The 17,038-nt window shown below is 49.6% G+C and overlaps 1 protein-coding gene across 3 annotated transcripts in view; it reads right to left on the reverse strand.

Moving 5' to 3' along the window:
• Positions 1-17,038, reverse strand: part of CAPN5 (calpain 5) — an 86,549-nt gene that overhangs the window by 46,850 nt on the left and 22,661 nt on the right. The window contains exons 1-2 of one of the 3 annotated variants that reach the window (XM_066588276.1): positions 6,940-6,955; positions 6,419-6,598 (exon numbers count right to left, since the gene is read on the reverse strand). In XM_066588276.1, coding sequence (XP_066444373.1) covers positions 6,419-6,583 — 165 coding nt within the window. In that variant the 5' untranslated portion in view covers positions 6,584-6,598; positions 6,940-6,955. Of the gene's footprint in view, positions 1-6,418; positions 6,599-6,681; positions 6,811-6,939; positions 6,956-17,038 lie in introns of those variants that run through there. The other 2 variants (XM_066588275.1, XM_066588274.1) reach the window with 2 other exon arrangements.

Below are 17,038 nucleotides of genomic sequence, written 5' to 3' on the forward strand. Positions count from 1 at the left end.
CCTTTATCGCCCATCTATGGGATAGGTAATAGAAGTCTGATCGGTGGGGGGGCTCACCACCCAGACCTCAACCTATGCAGAGAACGGGGATCTTTCACATCGCTCTGCTCCGTGTGATGTCACTGCAGGTAGGGGAAGCTTCCACACAGTGATAAGAGGGGGACACAGGCCCATCGTTCTCAGGATTGGTTAGACTTTCAGCAGACTGATCAGACTTCTATCACTTTCTGGTAGCCCCCTTTAAGGCTGCCCTCACACAGGCGTCCGCAAAAACGCTGAGTTTTTAAATGCATCATTTTACAGCGTTTTTAAATGTATCCGACAGCATTCAAGAGCATTTTTAAAGGCACCCCATCATTGCAATGGGCGACGAGGTGCGTAAAAACCCGCTGGAACGCACTAGAAGAGCAGACAGCGTTCAAAAACTGCAGCTTTTCTAATGTTCAAACGCTTCATTAAGAAGCTGCATTGAAATCAATGGAGGCGGTTTACAGCGTTCAGAACGCCGCGGTAAACACTAAGAAACGCCTGTGTGAGAGCGGCTCAAGGAGACGGCCATATACAAGATAACCAATGGTCGAGGTGGTCTTCTCAGTCTCTGCCTTTAGGCCCCGTTCACATCACACTATGGAGTATCATCTGACGTGTACTCTGGGACGAGCTCATGATGTACACGTCAAATAACTCCATTACAATTCTGGCTCCGACCAAAATGAGGAACCGGAAGTGTAATCGGGCGTGTAATGACGTCATAGCGGGCAGAGGAGCAGCAGCGCTTCCATAAGGTGGAGGGGGTAAGTATATGGTTCTTAGGGTAGGGGGAGGGCACTGTCACTGCTGGGGGCCGCTGTAGGGTGTCACTATTACTACTGGGGGCCGCTGTGGGGTGTCACTATTACTACTGGGGGCCGCTGTGGGGTGTCACTATTACTACTGGGGGCCACTGTGGGGTGTCACTATTACTACTGGGGGCCACTGTGGGGTGTCACTATTAGTAAAAGTGTCCCCTATATTGGCCCCAGTAGTAATAGCATTACTACTGAAGCCACTGAAACCCCGTCCCCATATGACCAAAGCCCCGCGCCTGCCCTACCCCCACCCCGCCGAGCCATGGAAAAATGGTCATGCTTGAAGCTGGTCCCTGCTGCAAAAAAGGTTGGGGACAACTGATCTAGACAACTCAATGAACTGATACATTGTAGCAAACTCTGAAAACAGGATACATATTATTTCAGCAGAACATTCTTTAGGCCTCCTTCCCACGAACGGATTTACGCCGTGTAATTCGCGGCGAAAATCCGCTGCGTTGCCCACAGCTATTAGGTTCAATAGAACCTAATAGCACAATGCTCACGATGCGGAATTCCGCACGGTGAAATCTCCCGTCCTCACCCGCGGCATGCTCTATTTGCCGCGGGTGTACGCGCTGACGGCTTCCATTGCAGTCAATGGAAGCCGTCCGTTCACGCTATCTCCCGCTGTAACACAGCGGAAGATAGCGTGAAAACGCTTTCCCGCCTACCGCAGCCGCGCCATATGACGCGGCCGGCGCGTCACGTGACACGGCCGGCCGCGTCATGTGACGCGGTGGGCGTGTCACATGACGCGGCGGCGGTGGGCGGGGAAGCGTCTTCACGCTATCTTCCGCTGGTAAGTATGGGGTCTCTGGGGGGCGCCGTGACGAGCTTTGCCGCGGAATATTCCGCAGCGGAGCCTGTCACGCTCGTGTGAAGCCGGCCTTAGACCAGTGGATACAATTGTAGCAAACCCACAGCTGTGAGCAGAACTAAGTCAGGACAAATTTTTAGCCTGTAGTTTAAAAAAAAAAAGTCATTAAATAATCATTGAAGGGGTTTTCTGGGATGTATCCTGAGGATAGGCCATCAAATATCCAATCAGCAAGTGCCCATAGACCGGGAGCCCCGCCGATTAGCTGTTTAAACAGATCACAACGCTCACCTTCATACAGGCAAGTGAAGTCATGTTCATTCACCAAATGGTCCAATTCAATTAAAGGAAATGGGACTGAGCTGATATACCAGGCACCGCCACTGTGAAATGTATAGCACTGCGCCCAGTATGAAGTGCTTGTACAAGTGCCGCGGTCTCTTCAAACAGCTTGATGGTGCGATTCCTGAGCGACAGACCCCCCCCCCCCCCCCCCCCCCCCCCCGAACCAAACGGATATTCCTATCCTGAGGATCGGTCATCAACATCCAAGTCCAAAAAAACTCCTTTAACCTTTGTTTACATAAAACTAGACATCCCTTTAAGAAATCAAATTCAGACCCTGGGAAATCAAATTAGGCGTAATGTTCCTCCTTGTGGAGAGCACCACGAGAGTGTAGGAGGTCTTAAAGGCTGTGCAATGCCCCCTAGGAAATAGCTATGCAAATGAGTAATAGAATAACCCTCAACAGCGCCACCTATTGAGAGGAAGCTACAGTAAGAGTAAATATCCGACCTTTTAACAGGCTTTTAATGGTGACCAGGGATGTAAGAAAAAAAAACAGAATACTTGAGTACAGACAGTTGTTTTGGGGTTACTGCCCCTCATCACTGCACAGTACAGCTACCTTCCAATAGGTGGCGCTGTGGAAACTTTATTCCATTACTCATTTGCAAAAAGTCCAATCCAAATGATCTCTAGGATGAGAGATGATCGGTGTAGTTCTGCATCACCCCCAACAGGCTGCAGGCGGCTCAAATCACAGGGAGTAATCCGAATTCCCAGCATCACCCAGTACAGCCCCTGCAAAGTGTTACTGAGTCGGGGCCAAAAGTGATATTAACCCCTCCATTAGTGCCGCTGATACATCTAATGGACTTGTTGATGCTATTAGAGGGGCGGCTCTGCCAGCACAACGAATCTGATCTCACCCATATTAACGGCAAGTGCAGTATTTATATCTTTCCCGTCATTGCTCTGGAACGTCTTCTAGGTGTCAAACACTATACCTTCTCCCAGAAGCGGTGTTAATCAATCCCCTTATAGAGCTGCAAGAAAAAGTAAGTGAACCCTTTGGAATTCCCTGAAGTTCTGCATTGGTGACCAACACAATGTGGTGCGACTGTATCCAAGTCGGAGTTCTAGACAAAAACAATGTAACCAACACAGACTGTTGTACCCGTGATGTCATCCACGGTGCAGGGAAATTAAGTGAACCCTTGGATTTAATAACCGTCTCTTTTGCGAGTACTTGAGTGTTTTTCAAGCAGTCTTGCTATGGAGGATGTAGCGGCTCCTGTTCTCCTTGCATTCTTCTCTGCCTGGAACTCCAGACTGTGTCTGACCTGGACCAGCATTCTTCAGAGTCAACATCACACCACCACCCGGACTCTGTATAGGTCAGCTGTGACACCAATTACTGCACCACCCAGCTACTCTATTCACCTGCGTAGTTAGTGGTCTAGGCCACACCGATTGTCTACGGCCATTAACGTCACCTTCACCCACTGCAGCGGGTTTTTGCTCCACGGCCTCCTGTCCTGCTGATTAGCCCAATTGGTCACTCGTGGGCCTCTCACCTGCTGCCACTGCAACAGGCCTATTGCTCTGGTCTTTGTGCCACCCACCCTCACCTGTGCAGCAGCTGCTTCTACTCAGGCCTTTACAAAGGGACCTAATTTTTAGGCCTGTACATAAGGGGGCCTTTTCACAAACCACTTGTAGGGGAATGCGGTCAAATCTGTAGTCAATATTGCAGAACTCTGCAGAATGGTGCAAACTCTGCGCTTAACGCGCACATTTCTGGTTTCTGTGGCATGACTAGAAGAGAGCTATGCATACAAGGCATCCCAGAAATACTGATTAACTGCAATATAGTTGCAGGAGGCCTGGGGCAAAATTGCTGGTGACTTGATACTCGCATCACCAGGAGAGGCGACATCATTACTCCCTACTGTGCCCCGGGTCTTCAGGGCTGGTGATGCTCTAGCCACGGCACCGCCCACAGCATAGAGGAGGTAGAGCTTCTCCCAGGCACATCATAAGAGGGTAAGACTTGTGACTGGGACAGTCAGAGCGGATGCAGTTGGTCATTCTTCAGTGTGTGAACGGGGAACTCCTCTACTCACTAACAATGTTGAAGAGGAATTTTGCCCCAGTCCTCCTGCAACTATGTTCCAGTTAATCAGTATTTCTGGGATGCCTTGTGTGCATAGCTCTCTTCTGGTCATGCCACAGAATCATCATAGGGTTAAGGTGACAATCTTTGCACACTTTTTCATATTTCTCTCTGCTCAATTAATGCCGCTTTTCAAGCCAGACTGAATTTCTAACGCTCAGTATTGTGTTTTAGCAAACTCATGCTCTGACAGACAGCCAAATGCCCCGGTCAGCTGTCTGACCGCCCGCAGACTGCCAACGAGCTCTCAAATGGATTGTGTCCCAGAAAACAGCTTTTCCTCAGCCCGCTCTCTGCTGTCATTAAGGACGATGATATGTGTTGTCTTCCTACACGAGTCCAATAACACACGGACATGTGCCAGAAGTAAATGGCGATATGTCTCAGACTCCGTAATGGAAGCTGGCCTGTATATAAGAGGCACTTTATGTTGGCAAGCAAGGATAGCAGATGCATTGAGGCATAAGGCCGTGTGCTGCGCAGCGTGCCGAGACAACAGTGGAGATCCATTGATCGGGTCCTTGGATATAGCAGGTTAAAATAGGTTTGTAGGGGGCTTTTAGACGTAACGATCATCGTAAAAAGACGTTTAAACAAGTTAAAGCGAGCAATAATCGTTTGGTCTAAACGCGAGACAATGACCCCATGATGAATGATTGTTTACTTTTCATTCGTCATTCATCTTACACACAACCATCTTCAGCGTGTTCGGGTTAACCAGCGCTCATTCAGTCGCTCTCACCTATACAGCGAATGTGAATGACTGATCGATTCTAAAGGATTCCTCGTGTGATTTCTCTTAGATACAATGGCGCTGGAACTGGTTGCCTGCTGTTATATCCCATCTGCGCTAAAGAACAGTGAGTTGAGCATTCAGACATGTTAGCTGGAGCTCCACTGTTGTATTCGGCTGCTCTTGACTGTGCAGCCTGTTGGTCAGAACGATTCCTAACATCCTCCTCCGACCCCTTTTAGTGACAAGTGATTTTTGTCCATGGGATCCCCTTTAGCTGGATGTTTTCCTTGAGCACACCATTCTCAGTATACTCTCCACACCGTTAGACAAGAACCCCCCCCCCCCCCCCCACGGTTGGCAGTGAGACCCCGGCTAGTCCAGCACCGATGACGCGGCCTCGTTGGAAGTCGCTCCGATCGCTGGATTTTCCCTTCTAATGTGGATTCACACTGAAACTGATCCACGAAACACTGGTCACGGGATATTATGCCGCACTCCGGGGTCACCGGGAGAATTATCATACATGGAAAGGGGCGGGGGTCAAATAAAGGAGCATTCAGAGTAAAAACTAATAATATGTGCCAAAATGGACTATGCCTTATACTTTGATCGGTAAAGGTCTGATGCCCAGGATCAGTAAACGGACAGAGGCTTTAATGTTCACCTAGAAATCACAGCTCATCTGCTCGTGCCCGCTACTGCAGCACCATGATTGTTAGGGATCCCAACGGTTGGATCCCACAATCATACAATACTGGACTAAGGAAAAAGGGACTCCACCAGCAGAATAGTGAGTGCAGCTCTGGAGTATAATACAGGATGTAACTCAGGATCAGTACAGGATAAGTAATGTATGTACACAGTGACTCCACCAGCAGAATAGTGAGTGCAGCTCTGGAGGGTAATACAGGATGTAACTCAAGAGCAGTACAGGATAAGTAATGTATGTACACAGTGACTCCACCAGCAGAATAGTGAGTGCAGCTCTGGAGTATAATACAGGATGTAACTCAGGATCAGTACAGGATAAGTAATGTATGTACACAGTGACTCCACCAGCAGAATAGTGAGTGCAGCTCTGGAGTATAAAACAGGATGTAACTCAGGATCAGTACAGGATAAGTAATGTATGTACACAGTGACTCCACCAGCAGAATAGTAAGTGCAGCTCTGGAGTATAATACAGGATGTAAGTCAGGATCAGTACATAAGTAATGTATGTACACAGTGACTCCACCAGCAGAATAGTGAGTGCAGCTCTGGAGTATAATACAGCATGTAACTCAGGATCAGTACAGGATAAGTAATGTATGTACACAGGGACTGCACCAGCAGAATAGTGAGTGCAGCTCTGGAGTATAATACAGGATGTAACTCAGGAGCAGTACAGGATAAGTAATGTATGTACACAGTGACTCCACCAGCAGAATAGTGAGTGCAGCTCTGGAGTATAATACAGGATGTAATGTCCTGCATTTATAGATACATTTTTTATGTTGTAGAGTGGCATTTACATGTGAGCATTCAGCTCTGATTCTTTTTCCCGCTCACTTACTTTTGGCCGCTTCCACTGCACTCCTTGTACCCGCTGTGTGTTGTAGAACAGGGAATCATTGTTGGCCGGGAAGTGGGGGTCTTCAAAAAGCTCCTTCTTCCTCTGGCATTCCTTCTTCAGAGCGTAATACTGCTGGCCCCCGAATGTCGTCACTGACGAAAACATTCTTCATAAGATCACCTGGAGGAGACACAAAATCAAGTTTGTAAAAGCAAACCAGATCCTAGCGCACCCCGACCCATCGGCACAGGATTCCTGGGAACCTTCAGTGTTTGTAGACCATCAGTAATCAGATACGGCTCACATAACCGGTCCGGCCGGTCTTCACGTTGTAGAGAGAAATTTACAAAACAGCAAGGATTGTCGGAATGCCAAATACAGTACAAAACCATAAAAGCTGGAAGATGAGTCACCGACTAATGTAAGGAGCGCAGGTGATGACAGGCATTGTGGTTTGCCAACTGGCAATTACCGGGTGCCCGCAGCGGGCTGAGCGCACCTCTCAGCATATATTACCGTACCGATCACTCGAGGGTGTCAAATCCCTCAGACATGGAATACAGGAAAACCATTACAGCAGCTGTTATGTAAGAGGAGATTCCTGCAACGACAGGAAGTGCTGGGAGAATACAAGACGTCTCCAGCCGGGAGGAAGATTGGGGGGGCTGCATGAGGAGTGATGCAACTTTCTAGAAGACTTTGGGGGGATTTTTACTGAAGGGCCCTTTGGCACTGAGCGATAATAGTTCAGATTTCCGCTGGATCGCGGCCGTATTAGCGCTAGTCGTTCAGTGTAAATGTCGCCAGTGACTGAACCACGAGCGGCAATTCGTTCATCGCTCAGTTTCTGCAGGCGTAAAAATCAAACAACTGTGTAAACAGGCGATCCCGTGCGGAAACGGACGTGGCGTGGAATTTAAAGCAGCAGCAGGTAAATTTTATCGCCATTTATGCTGCAAAATTTACCTCTGAGGGGTTGAATTCTGCACCAAAATGAGCATTAACCCATTAAGGATCAAGCGCGGTAAATATACGGCGCCTGGTCCCGGCTTAAAGCCCCGCCAATAGTAAAATTACGGCGGGTTTAAGCCTCCTTCTCTGCAATCAATCAGAGGCAAGACAGGCTGTCAGCTGTTCGTGACAGCTGATAACCCAGAGGAGAAGGCAGGAGGGATTTTTTTTTTAACCCTTTCTGCCTTCTTCCCGGAGTGCACAGTGCTCAATGAGTGCTGTGTACTAAAAAGTGAAAGCGGAAGTGTAGCTTCCACTATGGGAGCCGGGAGGAGGGGGTGGGGGGAGATTACGTGACTGCCGGAATTCCCTGCTACAGCAGAGCTACAGGGTTCCAGCAGACCCTGATCACCTCTGCCAGTGACTAATGTCACTATAGGGGATGTTTTCCTCTGTATCTGGGGGTCCTATGGATGCCTCTGCTACAATGGAAAAGTGTCAAATTGCGTCAATATACCGTCAAAATGCGTGGTGTGGGTTTTGCTGCAGACTTCCAGCTGCGGATCTGCTTCAGAATACCCTCCCTGTGTGAACACGGGCCAGTATTCACCTAACTCACACAAGCGACAACGGGTGACCCTCGGACCCCAGCAGGGTATTGAGCAGAAGTCATTCAGTAGTCGCTATCTGTTCAGTTTTAGCTTACTGACTTGGAATGACCAGCGACTCCTCGCTGTGTAAGAAGGCCTGATTGCAGTGACTGAAGAGGGGGGCGGGTGGAAGAGATCCCAGCGCACTTCGCCTCCATTCACTGACCGGCCATCACTCCTGTGTATGACCAACCTACAGACCCGCAGCTGTGAGAAGGTGTTTCAGTCTCTGGCTGTACATAATGAGTATTCTCAGCAAGCAGAGATCTTCAAAACGGTGAGAACTGCAAAACTTCACTTTACTTCTATAAGACTCGACACTTTTAAAAAAGTCTGGTGATGATCAAATGAATATTTTTTATGTTAGCTTGGTCCCACGATGCATCATTGGACAACTTTCCTAATCTGTGTGGAGCTTAAACCTTACATACATGTGTGCATTGCTTTAAATAGAGATAAGTGGCGCCAGGTGACTATGGCTGACGCTTATCAGCTATTGAAATCATGTAGAGTCCGAGTCGGACCCCACATGTTAATGGCCCCTTGTTGGCTCAGCGATCGCGGTCGGCTTTGTGGTAAGAGAATTGAGCTCCGACAATGCCCAACGTCCGAGCCCAATGAACGCTGGTGTGTTAGAGCGCAGCACGCCTCTGATATCCGTCCGATTACATCTAGAACGGTCGTCCGCTTCAAACGGGGAGAGGTTTTTCTTAAGTGAAAAAATAAACAGAAGTTGAGATTGTTTATAGATCCATCGCGGTCAGACTGTTAATTACCCTGATCCAAAGGCGGGGGCACATACTTATGTACACAAACTTAGATCGGATTGATAAAGATTTCCAGAATGGTTTTCAAAAACATTCTAATATTAAAAAGGTTACTGGTAACGAGGAACAGACCAGTTACAGGGATGGGCCTTAAAGGGGAAGTGTATCGTCCAACTTCTAATCCGTTCTGTGTAAACTGGGTTTTTCCTTAGCGCTGCTCCATTAGACCCAGCTATGAGCAATCATGCCAAGTTAGCTGCAGTCTGAGGTCGTCCGAAATCCACCTTCTGTCCAATCAAAGGCGAAGGATGCCACTTTGTCTCTCCACTAACTGCATTCAGAGAAGGCTTCATTTGCACACTTAAATGGTACTTGAGTAGCTACTTAATACTTTATGCAAAATGATCGCTCAAAGCTGTCAATCAAACTGTCGTTTGAGCGATCATCTGCTGGTGTAAATGGGCCTTAAGGCCAAAGGTTTCATCAATGACTCCTGCTACATGGTCTATTGGAGCCTGTACCAGCCTGAACTCCCCTGCTTTCTCATCAGCTCAGCCAGTATCCAGCACACTTTAAACTGTTCGGTCCCTCTCCCATGATTTGCACTGCAGCTCTGCTCCATTAGGTCACAGCTATGATTAGCGACTCCAGCATCGTCTATCAGAGTCTGATGACGCAGGGGGTGGATATCCGGCTACTTCAGAGGCTCAGGCTGCAGCTCTGGCTTCCCAGCATGTTTTATACTACTACAGCTCTTTGTTCCGATTGGCAGACTGGTTAACCCTATAGTCACCGGACCCCCACACACAAGACACTGGCTAAAAATATCAAGACTCATGTAGTCGTATCCAAAACAGAGACTTCTCTGGGGATGACTCTCTCTTACCTCAACCTACATAGCCAGGTTAGTTCTCCCAAACCCTGGGGTCCTAGTAATACAAAAGGTTCAAACTGATGGATTCCATGAAGGACACAGACCTTACAGAAAAAGTAATCTGAAAAGGATCCATTGGTTCAAATCAAATGTGTATGTTAAATGTTTTAAGGATTTCTCTTAAATTTTGATGTCTGTGTTGTGGGCGTGCTCAACACAGATCACAGAGCGCGCCCGCGTCGGCCCTGCCCCGCTACAAGCCACAGAGCGCGCCCGCCCTGCCCCCTACGAGCCACAGAGCGCGCCCGCGTCGGCCCTGCCCCCTACGAGCCACACAGCGCGCCCGCGTCGGCCCTGCCCCCTACGAGCCACACAGCGCGCCCGCGTCGGCCCTGCCCCCTACGAGCCACACAGCGCGCCCGCGTCGGCCCTGCCCCCTACGAGCCACACAGCGCGCCCGCGTCGGCCCTGCCCCCTACGAGCCACACAGCGCGCCCGCGTCGGCCCTGCCCCCTACGAGCCACAGAGCGCGCCCGCGTCGGCCCTGCCCCCTACGAGCCACACAGCGCGCCCGCGTCGGCCCTGCCCCCTACGAGCCACACAGCGCGCCCGCGTCGGCCCTGCCCCCTACGAGCCACAGAGCGCGTCGGCCCTGCCCCCTACGAGCCACAGAGCGCGTCGGCCCTGCCCCCTACGAGCCACAGAGCGCGTCGGCCCTGCCCCCTACGAGCCACAGAGTGCGCCCGCGTCGGCCCTGCCCCCTACGAGCCACAGAGCGCGCCCGCGTCGGCCCTGCCCCCTACGAGCCACAGAGCGCGCCCGCGTCGGCCCTGCCCCCTACGAGCCACAGAGCGCGCCCACGTCGGCCCTGCCCCCTACGAGCCACAGAGCGCGCCCGCGTCGGCCCTGCCCCCTACGAGCCACAGAGCGCGCCCGCGTCGGCCCTGCCCCCTACGAGCCACAGAGCGCGCCCGCGTCGGCCTTTTCCCCGAGCCACAGAGCGCGCTGCGAATTGCCCTGATTCTCCGCGGTCAGCCTATCTGTCAGATAGGACCTGCGGAGATCAGTCTGCAGGCTCCTGCTCCTAGGCGGCGGCGATCTGCCGCAGGACTTCGCAACGCCCGTGGACAGGGGGCCTAAGGAATTTCTGCCCTTGGAAGCTGCCATAGGATTGCGTTAGCAAATGCAATCCTAGGCAGACGGCTGCGGTTTAAACCGCAGCATTTATATTTCTGTGCGGAGCTCGCAGAGCCCCGCACAGAAACGTCACTCACCAGCCTCCGGCTCCGGTCTGCGCCGGCACATGAAAGATCCAGAGCTGCGGGGCGCGGGTGAGTATGCGCTGCTCTCTGCAGGGGCTCGGGTCGGGTCCCGCGGCGAGAATTCTCGCTACCGGATCCGACCATCTGCAGGCGGCCTAAGACAACTTCTGGACATCCCGGTAGAGGCTCCTCATACTTGGCTGTCCTCCTCCTGACCCCACACACACTACACATATAATGTACACCACCATAAACAGTTTACCTCCGCTCGCCCTCTGAACTTCGGCTCACCCCACCACTTAAGTGCTTCATACAGCAGAAGGAATCAGACTGTTTATTCCGGCCGAGAGACAAAAAAAGTCATATGAAAGATGATAAGAAAGATTGTGAATATGAAACAGTCACTGCGGATCTTAAAGGGAACCCGTCATCATCTAGGAGACCCATAAACCATGTTAAAGGGCTCAAAAGGGTCCTACTCCCTGGGAGCCCGCTCCAGCGCTGTGCGCACCTTGTGGAGGGGGTTTGTTAAAACGTCATCAACATGACTTGTACCATAAATGATGCGGAATTACCGGAGCCTCTTCATGGAAACATATACACACCGCTATACTCTACTGCCTCTCCCGTAGACACACTTTTCTGGCCCTCCACATCTGTACATACGGCCTCCGGCAAGGTGAGGCTCTTCTGTCCGAACGATGTAATATATATATAAAATACACGACTGCCGAACACAAGCAGACCCCACAATAAATGGGGCGCACCCCGGCAATTACACGACTTGAGCTGGTCCATTTCCGTTACACTTTTTCTTAATGTCTGATGCCGCTGATACACCCTAAGGTTGGGACATCGACACAAAAATATCGATAGTCACTGAACAAACGATCGATTATTGTAAAATATCAGTGGAAAACTAGCGATATATTTCAATATATCGATTTTCTTTTAAATGCCGTATAAAAATAAAACAGGTCGAGGGTTAATAAAGCATCAATCAGCAAAAAAATGCAGTTTTCTTTTAAAACTTTAAACTGTTGACTTCTAACTATTAATAACAGGAAAATAGATTAAAGTTACAAATGAAAATCAACAATTACAGATGAAACATATAATTATAATGAGGTTTATGAGAAGAGGTTTTTTACCATCGGCCCCAATAATCGTTATCTAATATTAATTTGCTGCCCGCTCTCCCTTCACAAGGCTCCCTCCAGCAGACAGAACTTCACCAGATTTTGAAACATTCTTTCTGCAGGAACCGAAGTAGAGACTACAGAAGGATATTATCTACCAAGCCGTACATATGGAGTCGGGTTGGCATATTTACCTCCATCCTAAACCACCTGGGGGGTATTTTTAAGGACAAAGAAAGTTCTGGTGTTTCATCTAATGTTCTTTGTTTGTTTTTGAGGTTCCAGGTCTCCTCTACAACCTTCTGATGAGAGATCCATAAAGAAAACTCAGCATTTCAAGTTGTCGCTGAGGGACCAACGGTCTCCATGGCAACTTGTAAACAATGCAGGGCCTGGTAACGCGAACGCAATTGTAATTCTGTTAGATGGGTCTCCTATCTTTTCTCTGGGCACTGCATTCACGTTAGACGCTGAACGCACGACATGTGGCGTCTGCTTTTCTGGATGCGACCTTCGTGCGTTCAGCGCAGCCCTCCATCTGCATGTGGAAATGCATTGCCCACAGCCATGGCGTTAGACGCAAGCGTTCAGAGCCTGCGTCTAACGCCATGAACAAACACGTGGAGGAGGGGCCGAAGACCCCACTATTCTGAGAGTTGCTTTGCCTGCAGCAAACCTTATTGGTGACAAAGAGTCGCCTGACACTTTCCAGAAGTTTCTACAACTTGTTTATAAGTTCATTAGTGTCGCGAGCAAAACTCCATCCTGACCAACACAAAGAAAATCTGGTCACCGGACCACAAGACACGTTACTGCTTTACAACAACCGATATTATATCGCCTTAAACTATCGATGTTACCGATATATCGGGCAAAACAATATCGATGAAAAGTATCACCAAAGCATTAGCGATATATCAATATTTCGATATATCGGTTTTCAATGTCCCAACCCTAATACCCACCCCCCACCCCTACTTTGGAATGGGGTAATTATTTAGCTTTCCTACCATACTGAATAGCAAATCTGCAGCCATATAAGCGTGCGCACATACGCCTTGGTGGCGCTATTCTATGCAGCAGAGGGGGAAAAAAAACAAACTGACATATAACATTGACGGAGGCCAAAAGACACTCGGTTGCCGGATGAGACGAGGTCTATAAAGGCGTAGGATGACTAGTCTGGTGTGGAGAAACTCGAAGGGCTGCAAAGAGCCCAAACTTTAGCCCCATCCAAACACCTCATATAAGTGTGATTGCCAGTTGTCAGTCCCATCCATTGGGTTTCTAGGTCTACATGAATGGGTTCCTAAGAAGTCCTATGGAGAAGACATACCTCCCCACGACCGTGGTTCTCGAGATGAGCACTCAGGAAGGGGCTCTAACATTAGCCGTACAGTACGAGCACGCGCTCAGCCATAGAGCTTTATGTGTTTGAGGCCCTTTAGCACGAGACGCAGTTGGATGCAATGAGTAATATACAGACGCTCTGATATTATATATTAAATATAGCTGTAAAGCCGGCAGAAGGATTGTTTCCCAAGTAAAGCCGATCCCAGGAGCCGCAGACGGATAAGAACTTCTCTTATTAATAGCAAAGGGTGGAAAATTCAGTGAGGGTAGGGATGTGTCTCCTAGCAAGGCTCCTCCCGAGAGGCTCATCGCCATCCAGGAGACCGCGAACGGAGAGACGGAATATTGCTGAGCGGAAACAGACTGTGGAACAAGAAATGAATCCATTCCATATATATCTGACAACTGGGAGGTTTTATCCACTCCGGAGTCAGGAAGAGTTACCCGATTGTATTCCCCAAGTCAATATACTCCAGCTTAAACCAGAGACAGCGTTCCCAACATGGCACCAGTTATACCCGCGCCTCCAGCCCATGACCAGTTCCCCCCACCATCCAGCGCAGCACTGGTTACCTCCACACCACTTCTCACCAAACCTCCAACCGACAACCAGTCTTCTCCCCTAAACAGTTCCCTCCTGCTCCCAACCCAAAAATAGCTTCCCCCTCTGTCCACAAACAAGTACCCTCCCATTACCATCCCTTCATGAGTTTCCACAGGCTTCAGACCTACACCAGTTTCTCCCAACCCTAAACCAGCACTCGCCTGCCTTCCACTCTACAGCTGTGGCCAAAAGTTTTGAGACGGACATGAATTCTGGGGGGTTTTTTTACAAAGTTTGCTGCTTCAGATTTTTTTGGCCTCATGCCCACGGCACACGCGGATTCTACATGAGGAATCCTGCACGGAATCCGCCCATGCCCACAACCGACAACCCTGCGTACGTGTGCGTGCCTTCTTTTTTCTGTGCTGCAGATGTGTCCGGACATGTCGGCGCTCGTGCGCAGTCCAGATTTTTTTTAAATCTCCTGCTCTTTCCACTCCGGATTCTGCAGCTAAAATCTGCCAGTGGACATGAGATCTTAGTTAGAGGTTTCTATGGTTCATAAAGTACAATTATTTCTCTCCACAACTTTTACGCCCTGAAAGGACCATAAGAAAACCCACCTACAGTGTTTCCCCGGAAATAAGCCCTACCCCGACTTTAAAGGGAAGCTTGAAATATAAGCCCTCACTCAAAAATAAGCCCTAGCTAAACGACATGAAAAAAAACAAAAAAAAAAACAAAACAACACATCAATACTCACCCTGCTGCGGCGTCATAGTCCCTCGCACTGGTCTCCAGCGCAGAGGCAGGCTGCCGTTTCCTCTACGCAGACATATCATACTTTCTGGTGACGGGGGTTTGAATACCCCACCTTCAGCAAGTGAGTGCTGTGATTGGATCAAGCACCAGCCAATCATAGCCAGTGCTCGATCATTTACAGCCAGTGAATGACATCACTGAATGGCTGTGATTGGTTCATCGAGCGCCGACTCAGATTGGCTGAGCCAGCAGCGCTTGTGATTCAGTCACAGCACTCGCTTGCTGGAGGCAGGGTATTCAAAGCCCCATCACCAGAAAGTGATATGTCAGCGCAGAGGACACGGAAGCCTGCGGCGGCGACCAGCGTGAGAATAAGACACCACTGAAAATAAGACACTGTGCCTCTTTTGGGGCAAAAGATTAATATAAAACAGTCTTATTTTTAGGGAAACCCTAATAAAAGTGACCTGTGTGGTGAAAGTAGGGTGCCGACATCTCTTAACGGGGCTAGAGGCAGGAATAGGTCCAGCAGGCTCCATCTTGCTGCACTCCCCTTGTTTCATAACCAGGAGCAGGAGAAAAAGAGGCTTCAGCTGAGGGACCATAGACCACCACTGGCCGCTACTCCCCTTTGGCCCCATGCACTTACATAGGGCTCTAGTATGGCTTCTGCGCAACTTCTCCCAGAACGGACGTGGCCAGAAGGCGCTCTCAAGTGTCGATTCCTCCTGCACTGTACAAAGACAGCAGGGAGGTGCACCACCCCTACCTGCCAAGGTGGTCCCACTACCGGAGCGGCCTGTAGTTACAGGACTCACACCTATAGACCCAAGGGGACTTCAGCACAATGCTGCCCCTGGGCTGAGCACCAGCCCTCCTGCCAGAATGCACATCAGCAGGGGATCCCAGGCAACAGTGCCCGAAGATACACCAATTCTTTCCATAGGGAGACAGCACTCCCAGGATGGACTTCCACTCATCCCAAGGGACAGGAAACAGGAGTAGAGGCAAAGGGGGTTAATTTAAAAGGACTTTCACGTCATTTCCTGTCCCAGAGGAAGTGGGGAAATCCTCTGGGGAGGAGGTTTAGATGCCAGTCTTTATTCGTGGCAGTGGTCTTTGGCTGTGAGTGAGCCCACTCCCTGGGATGAAAAGCCACCCCAAACATAAATGGTCTCAGGAGGCTTTAGGCCAAATGCACACAGCCGGGTCGGATTCCGCATGCGCGGGTCCCGCAGCGAAATCCGACCCTGTGCACCTGTCCACTGTCTCTTCTGTATTGCGGTTGTGCCACGGCTGCGAATCGGGCGGCTTTCATTGACTTCAATGGAAGCCATCCGCGCTGGAATAGGACATGTTCCCCAGTTTTCAACCCTAATGAAGAAGTTTCTCTGAACCCACAACCTGGTTATCCCCAGCCTCAAACTTGGCACTATATTGATAAAGGTAGGGTTCTGCACATGGGCAGGAGAAACGGATGTCACCAATATACACTAAATGGGGTACTGCTAGGGAAAAGGGAGATGGAAAAAGACCTGGGGGTACTAGTGGACTGTAGACTAAACTGGAGTAACCAATGCCAGTCAGCTGCTGCAAAAGCAAATAAAGTCTTGGGGTGAATTAAAAGAGGTATAGGGGCGAGGGGCGAGAACATTATCCTCCCACTATATAAGGCACTTGTCAGGCCCCACATGAAATACTGTGTACAGTTCTGGGCTCTGGTGCTCAACAACACCTTCCAGATGTTGCAGTTCTCGAGGGGGTTCAGAGAGGGACAATCAAGCTAATACATGGAAGGGACTGGAATACCTGGAGAGGCACCAAAACTGGGATTATTCACCACGGAGAAAAGACGGCTAAGGGGCGACCAAATAACTATGTATAAATACATGAGGGGACAATACAAGGATCTCTCCCAGGATCTGTTTATACCCAGGACTGCGACGGTAACAAGAGGGCATCCACTACGTCTAGAAGAAAGCAGGTTTCATCAACACAGAAGGGGGTTCTTTACTGTAAAAGCAGTGAGACTGTTACAGCAGCAGAATGCGGTTCTAAGCTCTCCCTCATGACCTGAAGGTTGTGGGTTCAATCCCCACTTGTTTCAGGTAGCCGGCTCAAGGTTGACTCAGCCTTCCATCCTTCCGAGGATGGATGAGTACCCAGCTTAGGGGGCGGGGGTGTAAATAAATTACCTAAAAGTGCTGTGGAATAAATTGATGCTATACAAGTAACAAGTTCCTTCCCTTCCTCCTTTTCCTGAGGACATAGTGGTGGCAAGATACAAGTTAAAAGGGGACTAGATACGTTCCTGGAGC

The sequence above is a fragment of the Eleutherodactylus coqui genome, chromosome 1 (assembly GCF_035609145.1).
Source record: "Eleutherodactylus coqui strain aEleCoq1 chromosome 1, aEleCoq1.hap1, whole genome shotgun sequence".
NCBI lineage: Eukaryota > Metazoa > Chordata > Amphibia > Anura > Eleutherodactylidae > Eleutherodactylus > Eleutherodactylus coqui.